Source organism: Hakea prostrata, chromosome 11 (genome assembly GCF_041222555.1).
Source record: "Hakea prostrata isolate BN-2017 chromosome 11, UWA_Hpros_2, whole genome shotgun sequence".
NCBI classification, from domain to species: Eukaryota; Viridiplantae; Streptophyta; class Magnoliopsida; order Proteales; family Proteaceae; genus Hakea; species Hakea prostrata.
The window spans coordinates 15,000,130-15,025,424 of record NC_142610.1 but is presented as its reverse complement, the minus strand read 5'-3'; the positions used below and the strand labels follow the sequence as shown (position 1 = coordinate 15,025,424).

General features: G+C 34.4%; 3 protein-coding genes across 4 annotated transcripts; all 3 read right to left on the bottom strand.

Annotated features, from left to right (window-relative positions):
- Positions 1-737: 737 nt before the first annotated feature.
- Positions 738-5,475, bottom strand: LOC149000327 (G-type lectin S-receptor-like serine/threonine-protein kinase At1g61500). Of its 2 annotated transcripts, none has more exons than XM_089139717.1 (7): positions 4,140-5,475; positions 2,872-2,994; positions 2,565-2,776; positions 2,270-2,480; positions 1,551-1,788; positions 1,305-1,455; positions 738-1,223 (listed from the first exon to the last, which is right to left on the bottom strand). In XM_089139717.1, exons 1-7 carry the CDS (start codon positions 5,449-5,451, stop codon positions 939-941), a joined length of 2,532 nt encoding a protein of 843 aa, XP_088995843.1. In that variant the 5' UTR covers positions 5,452-5,475; the 3' UTR covers positions 738-938. The 2 variants fall into 2 exon arrangements, with proteins under 2 accessions (XP_088995843.1, XP_088995844.1); XM_089139718.1 differs by having other exon boundaries at positions 2,872-2,988.
- A 2,542-nt stretch (positions 5,476-8,017) lies between these two features.
- LOC149000326 (G-type lectin S-receptor-like serine/threonine-protein kinase At1g61550) lies at positions 8,018-12,413 on the bottom strand. Its single transcript, XM_089139157.1, has 7 exons — positions 11,102-12,413; positions 9,675-9,791; positions 9,372-9,589; positions 9,089-9,299; positions 8,648-8,885; positions 8,399-8,549; positions 8,018-8,317 (listed from the first exon to the last, which is right to left on the bottom strand). The coding sequence occupies exons 1-7, from the start codon at positions 12,408-12,410 to the stop codon at positions 8,018-8,020; spliced, it is 2,544 nt and encodes an 847-aa protein (XP_088995283.1). The 5' UTR covers positions 12,411-12,413.
- A 6,520-nt stretch (positions 12,414-18,933) lies between these two features.
- Positions 18,934-23,980, bottom strand: LOC149000325 (G-type lectin S-receptor-like serine/threonine-protein kinase At1g61440). Its single transcript, XM_089139156.1, has 6 exons — positions 22,706-23,980; positions 20,321-20,532; positions 20,037-20,247; positions 19,551-19,788; positions 19,314-19,464; positions 18,934-19,233 (listed from the first exon to the last, which is right to left on the bottom strand). Exons 1-6 carry the CDS (start codon positions 23,934-23,936, stop codon positions 18,934-18,936), a joined length of 2,343 nt encoding a protein of 780 aa, XP_088995282.1. The 5' UTR covers positions 23,937-23,980.
- Positions 23,981-25,295: the final 1,315 nt, after the last annotated feature.

The following is a 25,295-nucleotide window of genomic DNA, read 5'->3' as shown; positions in this document are numbered from 1 at the left end:
AATAGGAAAAAGTAAAAACGTGGAAGAGAAGGAAGAAGAAAAACCCACTCTTGAATTGCTGAAGTCCATGGATCTCCCCAAAAGATAGCTTATGATGTTGCTTAATTAGCTAGGAGATCAAGTTATATATAAGGTTCATATTATCTCCTTTTATTTCATTAACAAAGTGGGTTAATCTGGAATAAGATAATTTTACATTAATGTCTAAGGTAATCGACCACATTTATTTATTTATTTATTAATAATTATTGTATAATATTTTGATAGAATAAGTTGTTATTGGTACTTGATTCAGTCATATGTACTTTGTTGAAGAATATATTTTATTGATTTGGGTTTATTTATATGAGTGTTAAAGTTGGAGTAGTCTTATATTTATAGGCATATGATGCTTGGAAAGGAATATCTTGTCTCGAGTATCTAGAGTTGATCAACTAGTTCTAACTTAGCGATGGTTTCTTTATTCAACAGTCAAAGAAATAGGAGACAGAAAAAAAATATATATAAAAGATGGGGTTCCCAAGATTTTCAACCATCCCCTAGTAATTGCAAGGAAACGGGATTCAACTTCAGTGTTGCACATTGAATGTATTGCAATGTGCTGCCAATGGTCGAGATCAAAATCTAGCTTAGTCGGAGGTATGATCTAGCTTGGTGTGAATTTGACAATAGGCCACTTTTGTGCATCAGCTACACTGTCTAGTAGCTGATCTAATAAACTCTAGATCATGTATTTGGTGCTTACTTGCCAATCTGTGTTTCAGTTGACTTTCCTTATCCATGTTTCCAACATTGAGAAAAATTATTAATCATAGAAGATGATGTGAAGATGATTTCAATCCTTGTACAAATTTGCCAATCACCATTAATAAAACTTAAACCAAATTTAACCTGTGTTACATGAAAATATACTGTTATAAGTTCTTATGGTCCTTATATTAACGGCTTACAAGTGTTGAAATAGAGCATATATTTACAGAATTCACATCAGTACTCCCATATGAATCCAATTTAGTGTAACCAGGCATTTTGGGAGGAGGAAGAGTTGCTGTAGTACTAAGCATGAAAATTACTTTAGACATAGTTGGTCTATCCGCAGCATATTGTTGTACACAAAGGAGTCCTATATGCATGCATCTCATCGCTTCAGGTACATAACTACTGTTCACTATTGTTTCATCTATTAGCTGCATTCCTTTGTTGTCTTCCCATAATTGCCATGCCTGAAACATTCCCAAATGCATGTCATTAAGAGATTTTAAGATTGATGAAATCAAGCACACACACAACAAAATGTGACCTACATATCCCACAAGGCATGAATGTTTTTCGTCGCCATGAAAGCTATTATTCTTTATACCGCTCACAATCTCTAGTAACAAGATCCCAAAGCTGAAGACATCTGATTTTTCAGAAAATATCCCTTGGATAGCATACTCTGGTGCCATGTAGCCGCTGCGCATTCATAGAATATTCAAAGACATTTATCTTCAAACTAATGATAGATTTAGGGTACAGAATGGTCTTACTTGTATAGAATATATACTTACTATGTTCCAACTACCCTGTTAGTATTTTCTAGGTCTTGTGTTTGGCTGAAGATCCTTGCCATGCCAAAGTCTGAAATTTTTGGAATTAATTCTTCATCTAAAAGAATGTTGCTTGCCTTCAAATCTCGATGGATGACTTTTAGTCGAGAATCACGATGAAGATAGAGTAGCCCACTTGCAATTCCCTCAATGATCCTAAAACGCTTGGTCCAATCTAATTCTGCTCTTTTTATTGGATCTGAGCACCAATATCACCCAATTAAAAATAACTTCTTTAAGTATATCAAAAGCAAGGAAAAAGACATCCAGCTTTGATCTCATTTTGCAGATTTAGATAGGAAAAAAACGACTTCATGCATATTTTAAAGCGATTTTTTGTTTGACACCATTGAAAGTATCAAACAAGTTGTAACTTTTCATATAAATATATTTTTTTATGAGAGTAATTTTGTCATTTTATGTATACCCATATAAGAAAATAATAAAATAATACATTGTAAAGTAGATTTGAAAACTCTTTCGTGTTATCTACTTGAAATTAAAAAAAAAATTTATTAAATTTTAAATATATTAATAGGACATCACCTAAACAATTAAAAGAAGCTGTCAAATTTTAAATATATTAATAGAGATGTCACCTAGAAACTTGTTTCTAAAAGCAAAATAAGATAGCTAGATAAACAAGGAACTACTAAGTAGTGTCAGACGAAGAAACTTACTGAATAAAATTGTGTCCAAGCTTTTATTGTGTAAATACTCATAGAGCAAAAGCTTCTCGTCTCTTTCAATACAAACGCCAACAAGCTTGACAAGGTTCTTGTGTTGGAGTTTAGAAATTAGAGTCGCCTCATTTTTGAACTCAGTCATTCCTTGTCCTGATGTTCTTGAAAGTCTTTTAATTGCTATAGCTTGTCTAGTTGGTAGATCACCCTGAAGAAATTAGAAATTAAATACAAAAACAGTTAAAAAAACAATCTTTCATTTTGCATTATTCTCTTAAATTAAAAGTATTACCTTGTAAACAATACCAAAACCTCCTTCTCCTATTTTGTTTTCAAATGAGAAGTTGTTTGTTGCCAACTCAATACTACTAAAGTCAAATAATTGGAGTTCTTGATCTTCTTGAAGCATTCCACTATCTTTTAACAAACTCTCTAATCGAGCTGGTGAAGAGTTCCGTGAAACTGTAACCAAACTTGATGTATTCTGAAACTTTTTACATGCACCTAATTTTCAACATTAAAAGCACCCAGAATAGTTATTATAAAGTTGTCATAAATATTTCTAGTATATTTTGAGGTAAAAAAAAGAAATACCTCACCATTTTGTTTTTTCTTGTATCGATACATTAAATACACAATGGAAACCAGAATAAGTGTGTATATTCCCAAAATTGTTGAAAGTAATACAACAAATACCCTTATTTTCCTTGGATTCCCTGCATCTTGATGAATCAAAGTATTAGAAAACCAAAAATATCTTATGATTTGAATGCAATCTAGAATTTTGTAGATAGTTAACTATATTTAATCATGGAAGACAAGTATATGACTGACTATACATACCCTTCATACTATATAGGAATGATGATTATGGAAGACAACTATATGAATGATGATTATTGAATTTTCTATTCTATCTATCCATCACTGCATTAATTATTATAAAACAAAAAATTATAGTTAATGGCATAACGTTTACTTAGACAATATGATATTTGAAGAGCTAGTTTTGTCCGCCAAGTAAAGAGAGACTTCTTTCTTAAATTTATAGAATAGAAGTACCTACAAATTTTAGGAATATTGTCATTCTAACTCACTTTTAATGTATGGTTGAGAATACATATTCCAGCCAGTTGCTGGGAGAAGGCTACGTAAGAACTTTGTGCCCTAGAACACGATTTGTGTGAAAGTTTTTATATTCATATTTGACCATTTTTTCCCGCAATTCTTTGTGCTAGACCTAATTTTTTTTTTTTCTTCTTTCAATTGAAATTGAACCATACTTCTTATATAATAATGTTTATTTCTTACTTTAAATTTACATTCAACCTTCATCCTCGGGCGCTGATGCTTTGCGCAATTAATGTGCAGCACCGCACAACGTATAGTCAAGATCTCGATCTATATCGTAAACTAGACCTAATTTTTTTTTTTTCTTCTTTCAATTGAAATTGAACCATACTTCTTATATAATAATGTTTATTTCTTACTTTAAATTTACATTCAACCTTCATCCTCGCGGGACATGCTTCAGTGCTGCGCAATTAATGTGCAGCACCGCACAACGTATAGTCAAGATCTCGATCTATATCGTAAACTGTAGGTGTTTACATTTATTAAGCAACACCCAAGCAATGTTCCACCCTGGCTCCCAAAAAAAAATCTCACCAACCTAGGGAAGAAGTTTAAGACTAAATATAATATCTTTTAAGGTAGATTAATAAGACTAGATACGTAAGCAAGGGGAACTTAACCCCCAAAAACAAAAAAAAAAAATCATGAATTCAAATCTACCCATTTAAAATATTTCAGCCCCACATAATTTGCCTTGAAATTTGCAGAGAGAAAGAGAGAGAGAGAGAGGTACCTAATTCTGAAGATGGAAGACGAAGATAAAGTTCTTGACCATCAAAGGGGAACTGCTGAACGTCAATCAAGGCTTTGCTCCAAACCAAACAGCCAGGTCCACTAACATATGCATAAGCCACACAAGAACAGTTGTTCAAGCATTCAACCTGGCATTCCTTCACATCTTGAACCTGTAAATAATCTGCAAAATCTGGTAACTTCATTCCTGGAAGTTTCAGAAACCCCTCCTGACCAGAACCACACTGTAATTCACTACTTCTCACACATCCATCACTCCAATTTCCATTTCTCCATTTCTCAGGAAACTTAGGTTTGAACCCTCTCATGCAGCTGCAGATGCTTGATTCCATCTTATTGCAAATCCCATAAGCTCCACATGTACCATAAAAATCACACTGGCTATTAATTGCAAACCATACATCAACCCATTCTTTCTTTTCTTCATCCCATTCTCTTGAAATTAGATTTCCAGATGAATCCAGAACACTAGTCCGGGGAACAGAACTATTACTGTTATCAGAATAAGTGTAATATTGCCCTCCATAACCATCTTCTGTGAAGGTGTAGCCATTAATGTAGCTCTGAGACATACCTGGTACTCCTATGAAGCTCCTGCCATTCCATTGCCCAGATCTCCAGTGCTTTTCCACTTCTTCTGTCCAATTGAAAACTGTATCAACTGATCCAGCTATGACGAATATCTGTTGCAGCGATTTTCGATCTCTGTTCAAGAAAAAATTCCCTGGAGTGGGATCATTTTCACTTACCCAAGATGTTACTGTAAGATATGTTCTAAGTTCATCATTGCCTCCAAGCCTCATGTTTGGTATGAAAGTATTGGAAGGATGATCAAAACTCTGCCAAAGGACCAACCCATTTGGATCCTTCAAGACAAAGTTTCCCAAGTCATCAAGGACTGCAAATGCTCCACTAGAAGAACTGGAAGCATTTGTATACCAAATGACATTTTGTTTTCCATCTAAAAGAACAAGACTATTCCCCTCACTACCGTTGATGGCCAAGGTTCCAGGTGAGGAATCTGTGATGGGTTTCATGCTGTTTAAGACCGACACAACTTGTGTGTATGAAGTCTTCTTGTACCAAATCCCCACATATCTGTTAGTTGAATTACCAGGACTGAAGAACCCTAATTCAAACACACCTTTAGCTGATACTAGAGTTTCTCCATCTATGATTGAATGACTTGAACTAATGGTATCTATTGCCATACAGTGATGTAATAATACGAACAAGTAAAAATATGGAAGAGAAGAAAGAAGAGAACTCACTCTTGAATTGCTGAAGCCCATGGATCTCCCCAAAAGAAACTTATGATGATGCTTAATAGTCAGGTGATCAACTTAAATGGTTCTTGTTATCTCCTTCTATTTCTCTGGAATAGAATACTTTTCATTATTGTCAAAGGTATGTAATTGACCACATTATTTATTTACTAAATAATGGTTACCGTATAATATTTTGATACTATATATTACTTCGATTCAACTGGTCATACGTGCTTTGGTAAAAAGATATATCTTTTAAGTTCCACTAGCCATATGTTTATTTATAGGCAAATGTAGTTGCAAGGAAATGATGCTTAAAAAGGAACATCTTCTCTTGAGTACCTAATCTTTGATCAGTCGGTTCTAACTTGTGATCGTGTCTTTCACATTCTTCAACAGTCAAAGAAACATGGTTTTTTTTTAACTATCTCCTTTTTTTTGGCCAAACCCAACAATCTCCTTGTAGTTGCAAGGAAACGACTTGGAAAGGGACATTTTGTCCTCAGTATTGTTAAGATCACGTATGCCTAACATGAGTTTCTCTGCCGATTCGGGTATGAAACCATTGAATTGGAGGTTCGATATGGCTCAGTGTGAACCCCGGCCCGACAATGGGTTGCTCCTGTGCATCTAGGGGTGCAAGCCTAGTGGCTATGACCCGCCCGGTCCCATCCTGAGCCAGAATAGAGTTTGGCTCAGATTTTGGCCCTAAGGGCAGGTTAAGGCTAAAATATCCTAGTCTGAATTAGAGCTAAAGGCATGCCTGAGATTATTGTTTGTCCCACCTTGGCCTTGATTTTGACCCTGATGTTAATCCTGATTTTGGTTTTGACTCTAACCTTGATGTTGGCCCTGATCTTTGTTTACTTGTACAACCTAAAGCTTGATTTTTATTAAAGGTTGCACTAGAAACAGTTAATGCCAAGCCCCAAAGAAAATAGAGTATGAAAGAATTGAAGCAAATCTGATGGACAAGGAAAGTGAGTTACAGAGAATATTGAAGGAAAATGAGGGATTGAATATGAGACAAAACAGAACAAGCCAAGTGGAGGATGAATCGGAAGCGAAGTTGTGGAAGTTAAATGCAATTGTTTCTGATGTAAGGGTGATTTTGTTGACAACTTAACAGAATTTCAGGAGGAGAATGAGTTGCTTAAGTTGGAAATCAACAGAAGGGAAACAAAAAGGAGCAAGTGACTAATGAAGTTGTTGCTAAGGTGGAGATTGAAGAAGTCTGGTTTTTCAGAGGTTAGTACATGCCTTTGATCATCCTTGAAGTGGATTGAGACAATCAGCATGTCATTTGTTTCCTCTGTAGTTTTCCTTTTTGAAATTTACATGAAGAAAAGATTTTTCACAAGTCTATGTTGCAGTAACACTTTAGAAGCTGAAGATGGAAGTTATGTAGAGTTCAATGTAAAGCAACAATGGTAGGCCATTGGGAGAGAATGGCCTTTCAAAGAATGCGAGTTGCTATGATAGACTTTCAGGTGGTACGGTTGTGGATACTTAACACACTTGAATACGAGAGTATTTGGTCACCATCGCCGAGAAGAAGGCAGTTTATCACAGCATTCAACAATTTGGGAATCCCAATTATGTCTTGTATGTTTCTTGAAGAAGTCGATTTCGCCACAGTGATGATAAAATTTCTAATTTGATCCAGAAGAAAATCACAGGAGGGTAACTCGAAGAACAAGAAGGGATTTGATTGACGAAATAGGCTATGGCATTCAACGAAATATGGTTTTTTTTTTCTTTCTCACAACAGGAATGCTTTCTTCAACTTTGATAATGGGGTTTGATTGTAAATTTAGAAAGTTTCAAACCTAAAGTGTAAAACAAAATTCATATTTATGTTCATAGCCCCGCATTTTCAATTCTGGCCGTCAGATTTCAAAATGCCACATGTTGTGTTTGCAGCACCACGCGAACAAAAACCCCAGGACATGAGAGATGCTGGTCATCCCGGGAATGTTCAGTCTTGGAATTCCACTTGATCACCACATCAACAACTATACATAAAACTATCTTATAATCAATAAAACATCCATTTCCTGCCACCACTCACTTTTAGTCATCTATTTATTATTTTAGGGAAAACTTTAGAGACACCCAAAATAAATACTGAAAAGAAAAGACATCCTTAGAACATACCAAATTGGAAAAGACAACAAAAATGTCTCTTAGATTTGCACAATAGTGCAAATTCCGTTAAGTCATGGTTAGATAATCTCATAATTTCGTGTTCTGAGAACGATAGAATCCCGAAAACAGTTCTTTAACCCGTTACTGAACACACCCTATGACATACTTACACCACAGTCTTAGTCTATTCAGCCTTGCATGCCTTTTCAATATGACTTTCCTTACCCATGAAATTTCTTCCCATATTGAGAAAATTTGTTAATTATAAAAGACAATGTGAAGAATGCAAATAGGTGAAGCTGGCTTAAGATTTGGTAAGCTAGACATCATATTAATCCTTGTATAAAATTGCCAATCACCATTAGCAAAACTGATCAAATTAACCAAATTATAAACATGTTTTACATGAAAATATACTGTAATAAGTATTTATGGTCCTTAATTAACGGCTTACAAGTGTTGAAATAGAACATATATTTGTAGAGTATACATCACTCCCATATGAACCCAATTTGATTGAATTATTCTGTTGAATATCTGCAGGCATTTTCGGAGGAGGAAGAGTAGTTGTAGTGCTAAGCATAAAAATTACTTTAGACATAGTTGGTCTATCCACCGCATTTTGTTGCACACAAAGAAATCCTATGTGCATGCATCTCATTGCTTCGAGCATATGCCAACTATTCACTATCATTTGATCGATCAACAACATTCCTTTATTGTCTTCCCATAATTTCCATGCCTGAAACATTCTCAAATTGTTAAGAGAGTTCAACATTGATGGAAAATTAAGAAAAAAGAAACACAGAAAAATGTGACCTACATATTCGACAAGGCATGAATGGTTTTTATCTTCGTGGAAGCTGTTATTCTTTATACCGCTCACAATCTCTAGTAACAGGATCCCGAAGCTGAAGACATCTGATTTTTCAGAAAATATCCCTTGGATAGCATACTCTGGTGCCATGTAGCCGCTGCACATTCATGGTACAACAATTATCTTAGAACTAAGGACAATAGTAGTCTTATTAAAAACGAATTGAAGTATGCATTAGATAGAATTCATACTTACTATGTTCCAACAACTCTATTAGTATTTTCTAGGTCTTGTGTTTGGCTGAAGATCCTTGCCATGCCAAAGTCTGAAATTTTTGGATTCAATCCTTCATCTAAAAGGATGTTGCTTGCCTTCAAATCTCGATGGATGACTTTCAAGCGAGAATCACGATGAAGATAAAGTAGCCCACTTGCAATTCCCTCAATGATCCTAAAACGCTTAGTCCAGTCTAACTCTACTCTTCTTGTTGGGTCTAAACACCAATATCACCCAATAAACAACATGTTTTGAGTATATCATAAACAAGAAAAAACACATCCAATTTTGACACCCCCTACCATTAGAAATCATAGTTAGTGCTGATGTAAACAAGAGGGTGACATGGAAATTTTCCCCTTGTTTTTAAGAGAAAAAATAAGACAAACAAGGAACTAAAAAGTACCACAAGAAACTTACTGAACAAAATTGTATCCAAGCTTTTATTGTGTAAATACTCATAGAGCAAAAGCTTCTCTTCTCCTTCAATGCAAACACCAACAAGCTTGACGAGGTTCTTGTGTTGAAGTTTAGAAATTAGTGTCACCTCATTTTTGAACTCAATCATTCCTTGTCCTGATGTTCTTGAAAGCCTTTTAACTGCTGTAGTTTGTCCAGTTGGTAGATCACCCTAAAGAAATTATAAATTAAATAAAACAGTTTCAACAATCCATTTTTTGTTATTCTTTTAAATCATTGTTACCTTGTAAACAATACCAAATCCTCCTTCCCCTATTTTATTTTGAAATGAGAAGTTGTTTGTTGCCAGTTCAACACTACCAAAGTCAAATAATTGGAGTTCTTGATCTTCTTGAAGCTTCCCACTATCTTTCAGCAAACTTTCCAATCGAGAAGGTGAAGAATTTTGCAAAACTGTAACCAAATTTGATGTCTTTAGGAACTCTTTACCTGTGCCTGATTCTTAAGATTGAAAGGACACAAAATAGTTATTTTAGAGGTGTCATAAATATTTCTAGTATATTTTGAGGTGATTTAAATACCTTACCTTTTGATTTTTTCTTGCATCGATACATTAAATACACAACTGAGACCAAAATTAACGTACATATTCCCAAAACCGGTAGAAGTATTATAAGCAATACCCTTATTTTCCTTGGATTCCCTGCATTTTAAGAGTCAAAGTATTAAAATAAAAAATAAAAAAAACCAATAATATCTTATAATTTGAATGTTATCTAAAACTTTATAGATAGTTAACTGCATTCAATTATAGAAGACAACTACATGACTATACATATTATTCTTTCTAACTAATGACACAAAAAACATTTTGAGTAGCAAGATATTAACAGATAGTGTTCAGTTATATTTTCTTGGTGGGTAGATTAACGAAAAGAAGTTTAAACTTATATTTCAACAATTTTTTGAGTTTAAGATTTTATAATTTTGTTATAGGTAGATGTATTTTCCTATTTGAAAGGAAGAAATAAACGTAAGGCTGTACTCTTTTCTTTTCATGTCTCTCATAGTGAGAACCAACATCATTGCTTAGCCGTGAACATGTATTTGAATGAACCATCTAAACTTGATCTTCTACTATTGTTGTTTTCATCAACATATTAGATCTATGTAGAAACTTTCTTTAATGCCTTGTTTCTTTGAGTTATGCTTTTCATGTTTGATGATTATAGTCGTTTTTTATTCTCAAAGCATGAATATTTAAGTTTTGGGTCTTCAATTATGTATATTATCACTAAACCATGTTATTTAATTTCTAAGCTTTTTCAAACTAGTTGAATTGAAACTTTCTTGACAAGGAGAGGAAGTTATAATAAGTACTGAATCCAAGAATAAATCAACTCAACTATAGATTATCAATTTATCTACCCATTACTGCACTAACTATTATAATAATAAATAAAAAATTATAATTGATCCTTATTCAAATAAAGTTATAGTCAAAGACATCAGGTCACAATATATTTGAAGAGTACTATTGTCTAGTAAGTAAAGAGAAACTTATTTTTTTCATAGAATAGAAACATATTTAGTTAATTGTTAGGATAAAGATTTTGTCCTCCAGAATACTGTTTGTGCAGAAACTTCTGCATTGCATTTTGTTTTTTACAGTGATTTGTGTTTCATAGGGTAGGATATTCTAACCATTGAATATTCTAAGAAGTGTTTCAGATTGACCCTAAATTACTTTTTTGGACTCAAGTTCCATTTAACTTCTTATATATTAACATTTCTCTCCAGTATTTTTGTTTTTATGTTTCTTTTAATATATCATATGCTTCTCCCTTAATTTCTAAATATTATTTTCAAATAAAGTCAAATAAATAAATAAATAACCTCAAAGCCCACTAAGTTAGGAAAAGAAAAAACGAAAGGCCACCCATTTAGTTTTAAGACTTAGTATGCAAGCAGTGAAGCTATGACAAAAAAGAAATTTTCAAAGAGAGAGAATACCTAATTCAGAAGATGGAAGACGAAGAAATAGGTTTTGACCATCAAAAGAGAACTGCTGAACATCAATCAAGGCTTTGCTCCAAACCAAACACCCAGGTCCACTAATATATGCATAAGCCACACAGGAACAGCTGTTCAAGCATCTAACCTGGCATGCATTCACATCTTCAACTTGTAAATAATCTGCCAAATCTGGTAGCTTCATTCCTGGATATTTAAGAAACCCCTCCTGACCAGAACCACACTGTAATTTACTTCTTCTCACACATCCATCACTCCAATTTCCGTTTCTCCATTTCTCAGGGAACTTAGGTTTGAACCCTCTCATGCAGTTGCAGATGCTTGATTCCATCTTATTACAAATCCCATAGGGTCCACATGTCCCATAAACATCACATTGGCTATAGATTGCAAACCATACATCAACCCATTCCTTCTTTTCTTCATTCCATTCTCTAGAAACTAGATTTCCGGATGTATCCAGAACTCTAATCCCAAGAGTAGAACTATTACGGTTGTCAGAAAAAGTGAAATATTGTCCTCCATTACCATCTTCTGTGTAGGAGAAGCCATTAATGTAGCTTTCAGGCATACCTTGTATTCCTATAAAGCTCCTCCCATTCCATTGCCCTGATCTCCAGTGCTTGTCCACTTCATCTGTCCAATTCAAAGCGGTTTCAACTGATCCAGCTACAACGAAAATCTGTTGCAGCAATTTTCGATCTCGGTTCAAGAAGAAGTTCCCTGGACTGGGATCATTTTCACTTACCCAAGATGCAATTGTTATAGAAATTCCGAGTTGGTCATTGCCTCCAAGCCTCATGTTTCGTATGTAAGCATTGGAAGGATGATCAAAACTCTGCCAAAGGACGAACCCATTTGGATCCTTTAAGGCAAAGTTTCCTAAGTCATCAAGAACTGCAAATGCCTCATTTGAAGAATTTGTAGCATTTGTAGACCAGATAACATCTTGTCTTCCATCTAAAAGAACAAGATTATTCCCCTCACTGTTGATGGCCAAGGTTCCAGCCGAGGAATCTGTAATGGGTTTCATGCTGTTTAAGACTTCTAGAACTTGTGTGTATGAAGTCTTCTTGTACCAAATCCCCACATATCTGTTAGTTGAATTACCAGGACTGAAAAACCCTAATTCGAAAACACCTTTAGCTGATACTAAAGTTTCTCCATCTGTGATTGAATGATTTGAACTAATGGTATCTATTGCCATGCACTGATGTAATAATAGAAACAAGTAAAAATGTGGAAGAGAAGGAAGAAGAAAACTCACTCTTGAATTGCTGAAGCCCATGGATCTCCCCAAAAGATAACTTATGATGATGTTTATTTAGCTAGTTGATCAAGTTATATGGTTCATATCATCTCCTTTTATTTCATTAACAAATTGTTTTCTTTGGAACAGGATAGTTTTACATTATTGTCAAAGGTAATTGACCACATTCTTTATTTATTAATTAATGATTAGGGTATAATATAGTTGTTCTTATTACTTCATTTGATAGAAACTCTTCTTTGGAAAATATATTTTATTGATTTGGGTTTATCTAGAGGAGTCTTTAGGTTCGACTGGCCATATATTTATAGACATATGTAGTTGCAAGGAAATGATGCTTGAAAAGGGACATCTTTGTCTTGAGTACCTAGACATGGTCAAGTTCTAACTTGTGATGGTTTCTTTCAAATTCTTCAATACTCAAAGAAACTTGGGTTTTTCAAGGAAACACATGAAAGAAAGAAAGAAAGAAAAAATTTGGGGTCCCATGATTCCCAACCATATCCTTATGGTTGCAAGGAAATGATGCTTGAAATGGAACATCGTGTCTTGAGCATTGTTTGGATAATGTATGCAGCATCGGTGGAGAATGAACCCATTGAGTCCAGCTTGATGTGAACCCAATGATGGGTCGAACCTATGCATCAGCTGCAGGGTGGATACTTCTAATCCTCAATCTTCACTTATCTTAGCATTGATTGGTTTCTTAAATCTGTAATTTACTAGTGTTCTTCACAATCTGACTCTATCATCAGAGGCAGCCAGCCAAGATCGGCTTTTTTTGACTTTCATTTGATTTCTTAATTGATCTAGGTTCGATGTTAGCCTCTTGACCAGGATTTATTCTATTCAACCAATGACCTAACCAGTGATCTAACCAATGGGTCATATTCAGCAGCAAGAAGTATCCAGACTTGACCAGTTCAGACTTTTGATGGTTTCTTTCAATCTCTCTCACAGTAAAAAGAAACTTGAGATTTTTTTCTAAGGAGAAAAAGATAAAAAGTTTAAAAGATTGGGCTCCCAAGATTCCCCACCATGTTCTTTCATATTATAAACATACTCACTTTCTGATGAATAAGTAGTTGGATTGAATGTAAGATATTTTTGACTCAAGGTGTCTTGCCAAAAAATGAAAAAGACTGAAAGGAGATGCAATTCAACTCATTACTTATTAGTTCACGAAAAAAACATGGTAGGACATAAGGGTGTAAACAGATTATATTCAGATCGGATAGTGGTAAATTCATAATACCATATCCAGATGTCCTATTATAGTCAAACGGATTCGGATAATATCTTATCCGTTTTCAAATGTGTTTAGTCGGATTCGAATGACAGTCTAATAGTTATTCTTTTAAATAGATTCTTCTAAATGGGTATGAATATAAATTGAATATAAGTTTTCAACTACCTATTGACATCTTTACCATTTTATTATCGAGTCAAGTTTAAAATTTAAGAATCTAGCAAATTTGGTATTTATTTTAGTAGAGAATCTAGAAAAATATTCCAATACTTCAACTAAAAAAATTTATACATATAAGAAAATGAATCCAAATAAGTAACTTAACCAGATAATTTTATCGAATGGATGATAATCATTCAGAAGGGGCATTACCAATTTCTATATCCTATTAGTAATTGGTTGGATTTAAATACCCCTAAACAAATATAATGCAAATTCGAACGTGAATTTTGGTTATCCATTTACACTCCTAGTAGGACATGAGAATTGATGACAGTCATTGCAAGAATGTTCGGTCTCAAAATTCCACTTAATCGCTACATCAACGATTATGTATAAAACCATTCTATAACTAATGAAGCACCTATCTCCTACCCTCACATACTTTTAAATAATTAATCAACCGTTCTATATTTAAATAATTATATATAAATTTATATCCCCTAAAGATATAATGGAGGTACACATAAATTGACTCAGGCAAACCTTCACTCAAAAAATATATAAATAAAATTGATAAATAAAATTTACTTGACTCAACCGGTCGTATTGACCTGAGTTCATTTCGGAGAGTCTTTTCTTGAACAAGCTAGCTTTCTATAAATTTATATATGTGTAATTGAAAAATAAGGTTTACCCAAAAAAACTTACAGATAAGATCCAATGAATATTAATGTTTTTCTTTTCAATCTCTACATCTCACCATGTTTTGGCAATGGTTGCAACAATGTTGACAAATGGGTTTCAAAACGGTGGGGAATGAAAAATTGGTTAAGTGAGGTTAAACATGATTATATTTAGGTGTAATTAAGTAAAGCTTGGTGTTATCTGTTCAATTTGGTAAATGAGTACTAAATTGAGTCAGTTTAGTATGAGATAGGTTTCAAGCAAATACTTAAATATTTGGTATTAGAGTTGACACTTCATCAAAGGTACTCGGAGTAGAGTGAAATCCACCGGCCGAGAGCTACTTGAGCTTTCGGCTCACTTGGGTTCATGCTTAATGCATGGTGTGTACAAACTGATATCCAGTTCATTTCTAACAAGTAAATAGACTATCATTTTCTTGTGGATGAGTAACATGTATCTTAACATTACATCAAAGGGTTTAAGTCCACTTACAAGTCACATCAATTTTTCTTTTTAATTTAATCACAACTCCTTGATGTGACTTGTAAATGGACTTCGATCCTGAGATGTAATGTTATGTCACATGTCACCCATCCACAAGACAAAAATGGACTGAATAAAATTCCTAGTGTGTGCTTATTGATCCCACAACACTGAAAGTGGAAGCAGGAACATATTAGATTTGGCGGGAAATAATGGTGGCCTTGTTGCATTTTCTTTACTAGTTCCGTATACTTATTCCTTCTCACCTGCAGCCATTCTTATACTTTTGACCTCTCTATCTCTGCTTTGAGGTTTTGCAAGTGGGTCTGTTCTACTGACCCAATAGTGGGATTCTTCAATCCTTTCAGGAATCTCAATTCTAAGTTATTGAATCCACATTATCTTCTCACTTTGTAATCTTCTAATTAACAGTAATGGGGTCCTAAAAGTACTAACAACTCATCACAACTAGGCCTCAAATGAAAAGCCCCAAATTCGGCTCTTGCAAATGGCCGTGGGCGTCTCTGAGAGGTTCAAAACAAATTTGATCGCAATGAATCACTTAATCATCTGTCAAAAACAAAATGAGACATAAAGAGTAGTAAAGGAAAGCATTCAATGCATTCTATTAACCCCAACTATCAAAACCTAGCATTCAATAATGAAGAAACCATTAAACTAGGTTTATAGAAGAGAGGTTTCAAGAATATTCACATTCCTTAGCGTTACCGCAAAGATTCGAGTCTCGATGCGATGCTGCTTGGAAGGAATCCAAAATCTCCATTGGTTTCCTCTCTCAAAGCCTCAGCCCCACTCTAACATTAGAAAATATGTTCTATGATGAGTGGAGGCATAAATTAGGGTTTTTAAACCCATTTTCCTCAAACTGCCCCGAACTGGGCATGGGCGGTCGACCAAAAGCGGTCAACCGGTCCTTGGTTGACCCCTCAACCAAGTTCCAATTCCGGTGATTTTTTGTTTGAAAGAAAGATCTTTTAAATGCCTACGTTTGGGTATATTTACCTTGTCATTTGGATTCTACTTTGTCGATTTTCGGACGTGCCAAAATCTTTTTTTAATATCTTTGTGATTAGCATTATCTTTCCTCTTAAACTCTAGGAGAGTGGTTGAGTCATCATTAGGGTCATCCACAACCATGGGATCCATTTTTGAACCCTCGAGCTGAACTCTAATGGCCCACAATTGTCGCCTACTCAAGTTCTGGGTTTACGGTCCTGAAACCATGGATTAAAGGGTTAGGAAATCCCCGAGATTTCACACTCTAACGCCTAAGTGTTCTTACTCATAATTCTTTCGAGCTTAATTTTAATTTTTAGGTACCTTAAGTAGAAATTGTAACTTATTCTTAAAACAAACAAAGTATACTTACCTAATGATCTCAACGCGTTATTTGGTTGTTGTGTTGAGTGGAGAGGAGAAGGCTCTTATTGACAAGGGAGTTGTTATGGATGAAATTTGTACCAAACCGGGTATGCCTTCAGTTCAATCTTCGACCCCGGTCGAATACGGCTCAACCACGGTCGGGTCATCGATCCCGATTAGCCCCCACCTCATGGTTGGGACCGGTTCTTGGTTTAAACCACTAGTTGCATGAGGATGACTAATGATATAGACGTTACCCCGAAGAAGTCAAGATATGTGATTGACTTATGAACGATTACTGCTACTCTGAGGAGTGGGCAATCATGTTAAACATGGAAACTGCTTCCACTCCCAAGAAAATGGGAAAAACCCTACAATCGGACGACCACCAAGAAAGATCATGAACAAATCCAACGACCAAGAACAAGAGGTAAAACCTATATAAACAGGTAGCCGACGCCCATAAGAGGTATCTAAATCGTTTCCCTTACTATCGTATTCAATTTCTACTCTGCAACTCGCCAGAACTTTGTGATCAGTTCCTTAATTGACTTAGCTGTCGGAGGTGGCCTCCCGACCCCAGGGTCAGACCACGTCTAACGTTGTTCAACAAGTTCATCCTCAGGGATCTCAAGGCTAAGCAAAATTTTGGACGCATCAGGAGCATGAGAGGTACATAAGGTCATGGTTGAAAGGCTTCTCAACATAAATCAGGGAATATGAAAGGAGCAAGACACATCCAAAACCTCTGCTGCAGTTAACCTTTCTTCTTCATTTTTATTTATGTATTTATTTATTTATTCTTAATTTGTTTTTGGGAGATGTATAGAGAGTGTTAATCTAAGTACTAATAAACATTCTTGCATACTCAAATATTTTTCCTAAAGCTTTATTTGATTTTTGGAGGTGGCAGGAGGCTTACAAAGAGGACATGGAAGATCCATAAAATGAACCAATGTTGAAGGTTGAAAACTTGAAACAAACAAATCCTTAAACCTCGACTTGAACTTGAAGTCGTGCTTCCTGATCTACATTCCTCAAGAACTGATCCCATCCACAATGCATCTGCAAGGAAATCTGACATTTTTAAGTGACCAAATTGTTCATCTCTTGGAACATAAATATCCAGATTCACTTCCAGTGGCAATCTACTCTCTATGTAAACATCTGCCAACATATTTGAAACTGGTTAGCAAGATTCAGGCTGAAATGACTATCCACAACGAGACAGTAACATAAAAAGGATTTTGGATGCTCATGAATTAAGGTTTTGTTAGATGGTTATTTGAATTTTGGGTACCTGCATGGACCTGGCCCCTATTAACTTCTACTTGCTTCATATTTGTATGAATGTATTTTGTGCCAGAGAGCAAAAGGTGCCTTCTTCTAATCCTTGGTTGATGATCAAAAAAAAAATTAAAATGTTTCAGGTTTCTTGCATGTTTTTGTTAGGGTTTAAGCATAAGGTTGCTTAAAGCATTACACTATGAGCATCAAGTTTGGAATACCCAGATCATTTCTTTCAACTAGTTACAGTTAATTGGACTCTTTCACGAAGACCATTACACTATTGGATCGTAACTAATCTAATGGCCTATATTAGAACATACGTTGGGTATAACTCAATCATATTTGAGTATGATTCAGATACCTCAACAATTTCTACCATCACTACATGGCTTTCCTTGTCTTCAGAAATCAGCCGCATATGGTTTCTGGTTCGAAATGTACAGCTCATTGTCTTCGAGCGCGAAAGTTGATTCTATGATTAGACAAAACCGATTTAAATATACGAGAGAGATATGGAAAATGGAATAGTCGTTGCAAGAGCCAAAACCCAACGTCTACACCCTTCAACCTCTGTGCCTTCGAATCTTGCAAAAGCTTCTCACGCTTCAATGGCCAAACATTCTTTAAATCATTCTGCGATCACCATCTTAGTGGTATAAATTAATAGTAATTATTAGTAAAAATTATTATTTAAGATATCATCTATTATTTATTTAAATATTTAATTGATTGAATAGATAAGATTATTTAAGGAAATAGAAATGTAGCCGTGTCCCTTGACTTCATACTTTTATAATAGTAGTATGATATAGGCAAAACTCAAAGACACCCACATGAATAGCAAAAAGCAAAGACATCTTAAGAATATATCAATTGGCAGAGGCACCCAACAATGTCTCTTAAATTTGTACAATAGTACAAAATCCGTTAGATAATCTTATAATTTCGTGTTCTGAGAACGATAAGATCCCAAAAACAGTTCTCTAGCTTGTTACCGAACGCACCCTATAACATACATACACCCCTTTCTAAGTGTATTCAGTCTTGCATGCCTTTTCAATATGACTTTCCTTACCCATGAAATTTCTTCCCATGTCGAGAAATTTTGCTAATTATAAAAGATGATGTGAAGAATGCAACAGATGAAGCTGGCTTAAGATTTGATAAGCTATACATCATTTTAATCCTTGTACAAAATTGCTAATCACCATTAGCAAAACTGATCTAACCAAATTATAAACTTGTGTTAATTGAAAATATACAGTAATAAGTACTTATAATCCTTAATTAACGGCTTACAAGTGTTGAAATAGAACATATATTTGTAGAGTATGCATCACTCCCAGATGAACCCAAATTGATTGAATTACTCTGTTGAATATATGCAGGCATTTTTGGAGGAGGAAGAGTAGTTGTATTACTAAGCATAAAAATTACTTTAGACATAGTTGGTCTATCCACTGCATTTTGTTGCACACAAAGAAATCCTATATGCATGCATCTCATTGCTTCGAGCATATGCCAACTATTCACTATTGTTTGATCGATCAACAGCATTCCCTTATTGTCTTCCCATAATTTCCATGCCTGAAACATTCTCAAATTGTTAAGAGATTTTAAGATTGATGAAAATGAAGAAAAAGAAAGACAGCATAAATGCGACTTACATATTCCACAAGGCATGAATGGTTTTCATCATCATGGAAGCTATTATTCTTTATACCGCTTACAATCTCAAGTAATAAGATCCCGAAGCTGAAGACATCTGATTTTTCAGAATATATTCCTTGGATAGCATACTCAGGTGCCATGTAGCCACTGCACATTCATAGCACATCCAACAACAATTATCTTCAGACTAAGGACAATGGTAGTCTTATTTAAAACGAAGGATTCATACTCACTATGTTCCAACCACTCTATTAGTATTTTCTAGGCCTTGTGTGTGGCTGAAGATCCTTGCCATGCCAAAGTCTGAAATCTTTGGATTCAATTCTTCATCTAAGAGAATATTTCCTGCCTTCAAATCTCGATGGATTACTTTTAGCCGAGAATCACGATGAAGATAAAGTAGCCCACTTGCAATTCCCTCAATGATCCTAAAACGCTTAGTCCAGTCTAACTCTACTCTTCTTGTTGGGTCTAAACACCAATATCACCCAATAAACAACCTGTTTAAATATATCAAAAACAAGAAAAAACACATCCAATTTTGACACCCCCTACCATTAGAAAATCGTAGTTAAGTGCTGATGTAAGCAAGTTCAACTTTTTAAACAAAAAACCATATCCTTGATGTAACTCAAGGTGTGACACTGAAAATTTCCCCTTGTTTCTAAAAGAGACAAATAAGACAAATAAGGAACTAAGAAGTACCATTAGAAACTTACCGAACAAAATTGTATCCAAGCTTTTATTGTGTAAATACTCATAGAGCAAAAGCTTCTCTTCTCCTTCAATGCAAACACCAACAAGCTTGACAAGGTTCTTGTGTTGAAGTTTAGAAATTAGTGTCGCCTCATTTTTGAACTCAATCATTCCTTGTCCTGATGTCCTTGAAAGCCTTTTAACTGCTGTAGTTTGTCCAGTTGGTAGATCACCCTGAAGAAGTAATAAAGTAAATAAAAACGATTTCAACAATTTATTTTGTGTTATTCTTTTAAATCATTCTTACCTTGTAAACAATACCAAATCCTCCTTCCCCTATTTTATTTTCAAATGAGAAGTTGTTTGTTGCCAATTCAACACTACCAAAGTCAAATAATTGGAGTTCTTGATCTTCTTGAAGCCTCCCATTATCTTTCAGAAAACTTTCCAATCGAGAAGGTGAAGAGTTCTGCAAAACTGTAACCAAATTTGATGTCTTCAAGGACTTTTTACCCATACCTAATTCTTAAGATTGAAAGAACACAAAATAGTTGTTATAAAGGTGTCATAAATATTTCTAGTATATTTTGAGGTGATTTAAATACCTTACCTTTTGATCTTTTCTTGCATCGATACATTAAATACACAACGGAGACCAAAATTAATGTACATATTCCAAAAACCGGTGGAAGTATTATAACAAATACCCTTATTTTCCTTGAATTCCCTGCATTTTAAGAGTCAAAATATCAAAAATAAATAAATAAATAAAACCGATAATATCTTATAATGTATCTAAACTTTATAGATAGTTAACTACATTCAATTATGGAACACAACTATATGACTATACATATTCTTCTTACTAATGACACAAAAAAACATCTTTGACTAGCAAGACATTAATACATAGTGTTTAGTTATATTTTCCTGGTGGGTAGATTAATGAAAAGAATAAGTTTAAACTTATATTTCAATAATTTTTTGAGTTTAAGATTTTTATATTTTGTTATAGGTAGATGTTTCTCCTATTTGAAAGGAAGAAATAAACGTAAGGTTATACTCTTTTCTCTTCAAGTCCCTATAGTGAGAATCAACATCATTGCTTAGCAGTGGACAGATCTATATAGAACCTCTCTTTAATGCCTTGTTTCTTTGGGTAATGCTTTTCTTGTTTGATCATTATAATCGTTTTTTATTCTTAAAGCATGGAATATTTAATTTGTGGGTCTTCAATTATATATATTATCGCTAAACCATGTTATTTTATTTCTAAGCTTTTTGTTGAATTGAAACTTCCTCGACAAGAAGAGGAAGTTATTACGAACACTGAATCCAAGAATAAACCAACTCAACAAATGATTATCAAATTATCAATTTATCTACCCATTACTGCACTAACTCTTATAAGCAACAAAAAAAAAATTATAGTTGATTCTTATCCAAAAAAGTTAACTCAATGGCATCAGCTTACAATCACAGTACAACCTTTCGGTGAAATTTGGCGAATTTCGGCCGTTTTGGTGGATGGTGAACCGAAACGGCCACCGAAAAGCAATATTGTGAGATATCGCCGGAAAATGGTCGAACCAAAGAAATTTTGGCGATAATCATCATCAAACCTCAGAAATGTTGTGGGAGATGGCACTATTTCACCCACTTGATTGTTCTGCTTCTCTTTTGATTGTATTTGCTCGTCGTCGCACCTCTCCTTGTTGAGCTGCTCGTTGGTCTCACAATTGCCATCTCTCACAATCATCTCCATCACCAATAACCGAACTTCCCCAGTGAAGAAGATGAACAGTGAATTGATGAAGATGAGTTATTTATTTATTTTGACATTTCTCTAATTATGAATTACGTTTTGAATTTGAGCCACACAAATGGTTCTTGTAGAACCATAGAATTGTAAAAATGACTAATAAGTACATGACTTGACTAGTTGACTTGTTTTATTATTTTTTTAAAACTTCACACATACGTTTTGCAAGGATATGCAGATATGTCATACTATTTATTATTTTTTTAGATTTTACAGTGACATTTTGCAAGGTATGTGACATATGTCATATATCATTACAAGCATATGTTGGCAAAATTTTTCCAGTTAGCTAAACTGATTTGTCAGATAGCGAACCGGCAAACTAGGCCGAGATTTCACACTGTGGTCAAAATATATTTGAAAAGTAATGTTGTCTACTAAGTAAAGAGATACTTATTTTTTTTCATAGAAAAGTAACCACAATCTGCCTAAGAATACGTATTTAGTTAATTGTTAGGATAAAGCTTTTGTTCTCCTGAATACTGTTTGTGCAGAAACTTCTGCATTGGATTTGTCCATTTTGTTTTCTACAGGTACGTACTTGTGACACAGGGTAGGAAATTCTAACCATTTGAAAATTCTAAGAAGTGTTTCAGATTGACCTGAATTACTTTTTTGGACTCAAGTTCCATTTAACTTCTTATATATTAACATTTCTCTCTAGTATTTTAGTTCTATATTTCTTTTAATATTTCATATGTTTCTCCCTTAATTTCTAAACATTATTTTCATATAATAAAGTCCCCAAAAATATCAAGTTAGGAGAAAAAAATAAATAAAAAAAAAAAAGCTACCCCATTTAGTTTTAAGACTTAATATGCAAGCAAGTAAAAGTATGACAAAAACGAAAATTTCAAAGAGAGAGAATACCTAATTCAGAAGATGGAAGACGAAGAAAAAGGTCTTGACCATCAAAAGAGAACTGCTGAACATCAATCAAAGCTTTGCTCCAAACCAAACATCCAGGTCCACTAATATATGCATAAGCCACACAGGAACAGCTGTTCAAGCATCTAACCTGGCATTCATTCACATCTTCAACTTGTAAATGATCTGCAAAATCTGGTAGCTTCATTTCTGGAAATTTAAGAAACCCCTCCTGACCAGAAGAACCACACTGTAATTCACTACTTCTCACACATCCATCACTCCAATTTCCATTTCTCCATTTCTCAGGAAACTTAGGTTTGAACCCTCTCATGCAGCTGCAGATGCTTGATTCCATCTTATTGCAAATCCCATAAGGTCCACATGTACCATAAACATCACATTGGCTATAAATTGCAAACCATACATCAACCCATTCCTTCTTTTCTTCATTCCATTCTCTAGAAACTAGATTTCCAGATGTATCCAGAACTCTAATCCCAAGAGTAGAACTATTAGGGTCATAAGAAAAAGTGAAATATTGTCCTCCATAACCATCTTCTGTGTAGGAGAAGCCAGTAATGTAGCTTTGAGGCATACCTTGTACTCCTATAAAGCTCCTGCCATTCCATTGCCCTGATCTCCAGTGCTTATCCACTTCATCTGTCCAATTCAAAGCGGTTTCAACTGATCCAGCTACAATGAAACTCTGTTGCAGTGATTTTCGATCTCGGTCCAAGTAAAAGGTCCCTGGGCTGGGATCGTTTTCACTTACCCAAGATGCTATTAGTATAGAAATTCCGAGTTGGTCATTGCCTCCAAGCCTCATGTTTGGTATGAAAGCATTGGAAGGATGATCAAAACTCTGCCAAAGGACCAACCCATTTGGATCCTTTAAGGCAAAGTTTCCTAAGTCATCAAGAACTGCAAATGCTTCATGTGAAGAACTTGAAGCATTTGTAGACCAGATAACATCTTGTCTTCCATCTAAAAGATGAAGATTATTCCCCTCACTGTTGATGGCCAAGGTTCCAGCCGTGGAATCTGTAATGGGTTTCATGTTGTTTAAAACCCCTACAACTTGTGTATATGAAGTCTTCTTGTACCAAATCCCCACATATCTGTTAGTTGAATTACCAGGACTGAAAAACCCTAATTCGAAAACACCTTTTGCTGATACTAAAGTTTCTCCATCTGTGATTGAATGATTTGAACTAATAGTATCTATTGCCATGCACTGATGTAATAAGAGAAACAAGTAAAAATGTGGAAGAGAAGGAAGAAGAAAACTCACTCTTGAATTGCTGAAGCCCATGGATCTCCCCAGAGATAGCTTATGACAATGTTTATTTAGCTAGTTGATCAAGTTAAATGGTCCATATCATCTCCTTTTATTTCATTAACTACATAATTGTCGAAGGTAATTGAGCACATTCTTCATTAATTAATTAATAATTAGGGTATAATATTTTGATAGAAGTTGTTCTTATTACTTCATTTGATAGAAACTGGTCTTTGGAAAATATATTTTATTGACTTGGGTTTATCTAGAAGAGTCTTTAGGTTGGACTGGCCATATATTTCAAGGATATGATGCTTGAAAAAGGGATATCTTTGTCTGACTATCTAGACATGGACAAGGTCTAACTTGTGATGCTTTCTTTCAATTTTTTCAACACTCAAATAAACTTGGGTTTCCACGCCTCCCAACCATATCCTTGTAGTTGCAACACAATCGACTTGTTTTGACTTAATTTCCTTTGATTTCTTAGCTAATCTAGATTCGATGTTAGCCTCTTGGCCAGGATTTAGTCTATTAATTCAACTAATGCTCTAACCAGTGATTCAACACGATCGATCGGTCATATTTAGCAGCAAGAAGTATCCAAACTTGACAAACCAGCTCAGACTTTTGATGGTTTCTTTGAATCTCTCACACTGTCAAGAAACTCTAGATTTTCAAGGAAAAAAGATTGGGTTCCCAAGATTCCCAATCATGAACGTTCTTTTATCTTATAAACATACTTAAAGTAGTTGTTTTGAAGGTAAGATATTTGTTAACTCAAGGTGTCTTACCATAAAAATGAAAAAGACTCAAAAAGAGATGCAATTCAACTCATTACTTATTAGTTTACGAAGAAACATCGTAGGACATAGGAGTGTAAACAGATCAGCTTCAGATAGATCGAATAGTGGTAAACTGATAATACCATATCCATATGTCATATTATATTCGAACGGATTTAAATAATATCCTATTGATTTTCAGATGGGTTCAATCAGATTCAAATGATAGTCGAATAGTTATTATTTTAAATAGATTCTTCGAAATGGGGATGAATACATATTGAATATAAGTTTTCAACTATCTGTTGATGACATCTTTACCATTTTATTGTGAAGGTCAGGTTTAAAATTTAAGAATCTAACAAATTTGGTATTTATTTTACTAGAAAATTCAGAAAAATATTCAATACTTCAAAGTAAAAAAATTCATAAAAAATAAAAGAATAAATTTAAATAAGTAACTTAATCAAATAATTTTATGGGATGGATAATAATCATTCAAAGGGAATATTACCATATCCACATC

Bases quoted from the DNA above. Each gene is read 5' to 3' on its own strand.
- LOC149000326 (XM_089139157.1), bottom strand. From the start codon at position 12,410: ATGGGCTTCAGCAATTCAAGAGTGAGTTTTCTTCTTCCTTCTCTTCCA. The intron at 8,550-8,647 runs GTAAGTATGAAT...ATGAATGTGCAG, and splicing joins AATAGAGTTGTTGGAACATA to CGGCTACATGGCACCAGAGT. The intron at 8,318-8,398 runs GTAGGTCACATT...AGAATGTTTCAG, and splicing joins ATTCATGCCTTGTCGAATAT to GCATGGAAATTATGGGAAGA.
- LOC149000327 (XM_089139717.1), bottom strand. From the start codon at position 5,451: ATGGGCTTCAGCAATTCAAGAGTGAGTTCTCTTCTTTCTTCTCTTCCA. The intron at 2,777-2,871 runs GTGAGGTATTTC...GTTGAAAATTAG, and splicing joins ATACAAGAAAAAACAAAATG to GTGCATGTAAAAAGTTTCAG. The intron at 1,224-1,304 runs GTAGGTCACATT...GGAATGTTTCAG, and splicing joins ATTCATGCCTTGTGGGATAT to GCATGGCAATTATGGGAAGA.
- LOC149000325 (XM_089139156.1), bottom strand. From the start codon at position 23,936: ATGGCAATAGATACTATTAGTTCAAATCATTCAATCACAGATGGAGAA. The intron at 20,248-20,320 runs GTAAGAATGATT...TTACTTCTTCAG, and splicing joins GATTTGGTATTGTTTACAAG to GGTGATCTACCAACTGGACA. The intron at 19,234-19,313 runs GTAAGTCGCATT...AGAATGTTTCAG, and splicing joins ATTCATGCCTTGTGGAATAT to GCATGGAAATTATGGGAAGA.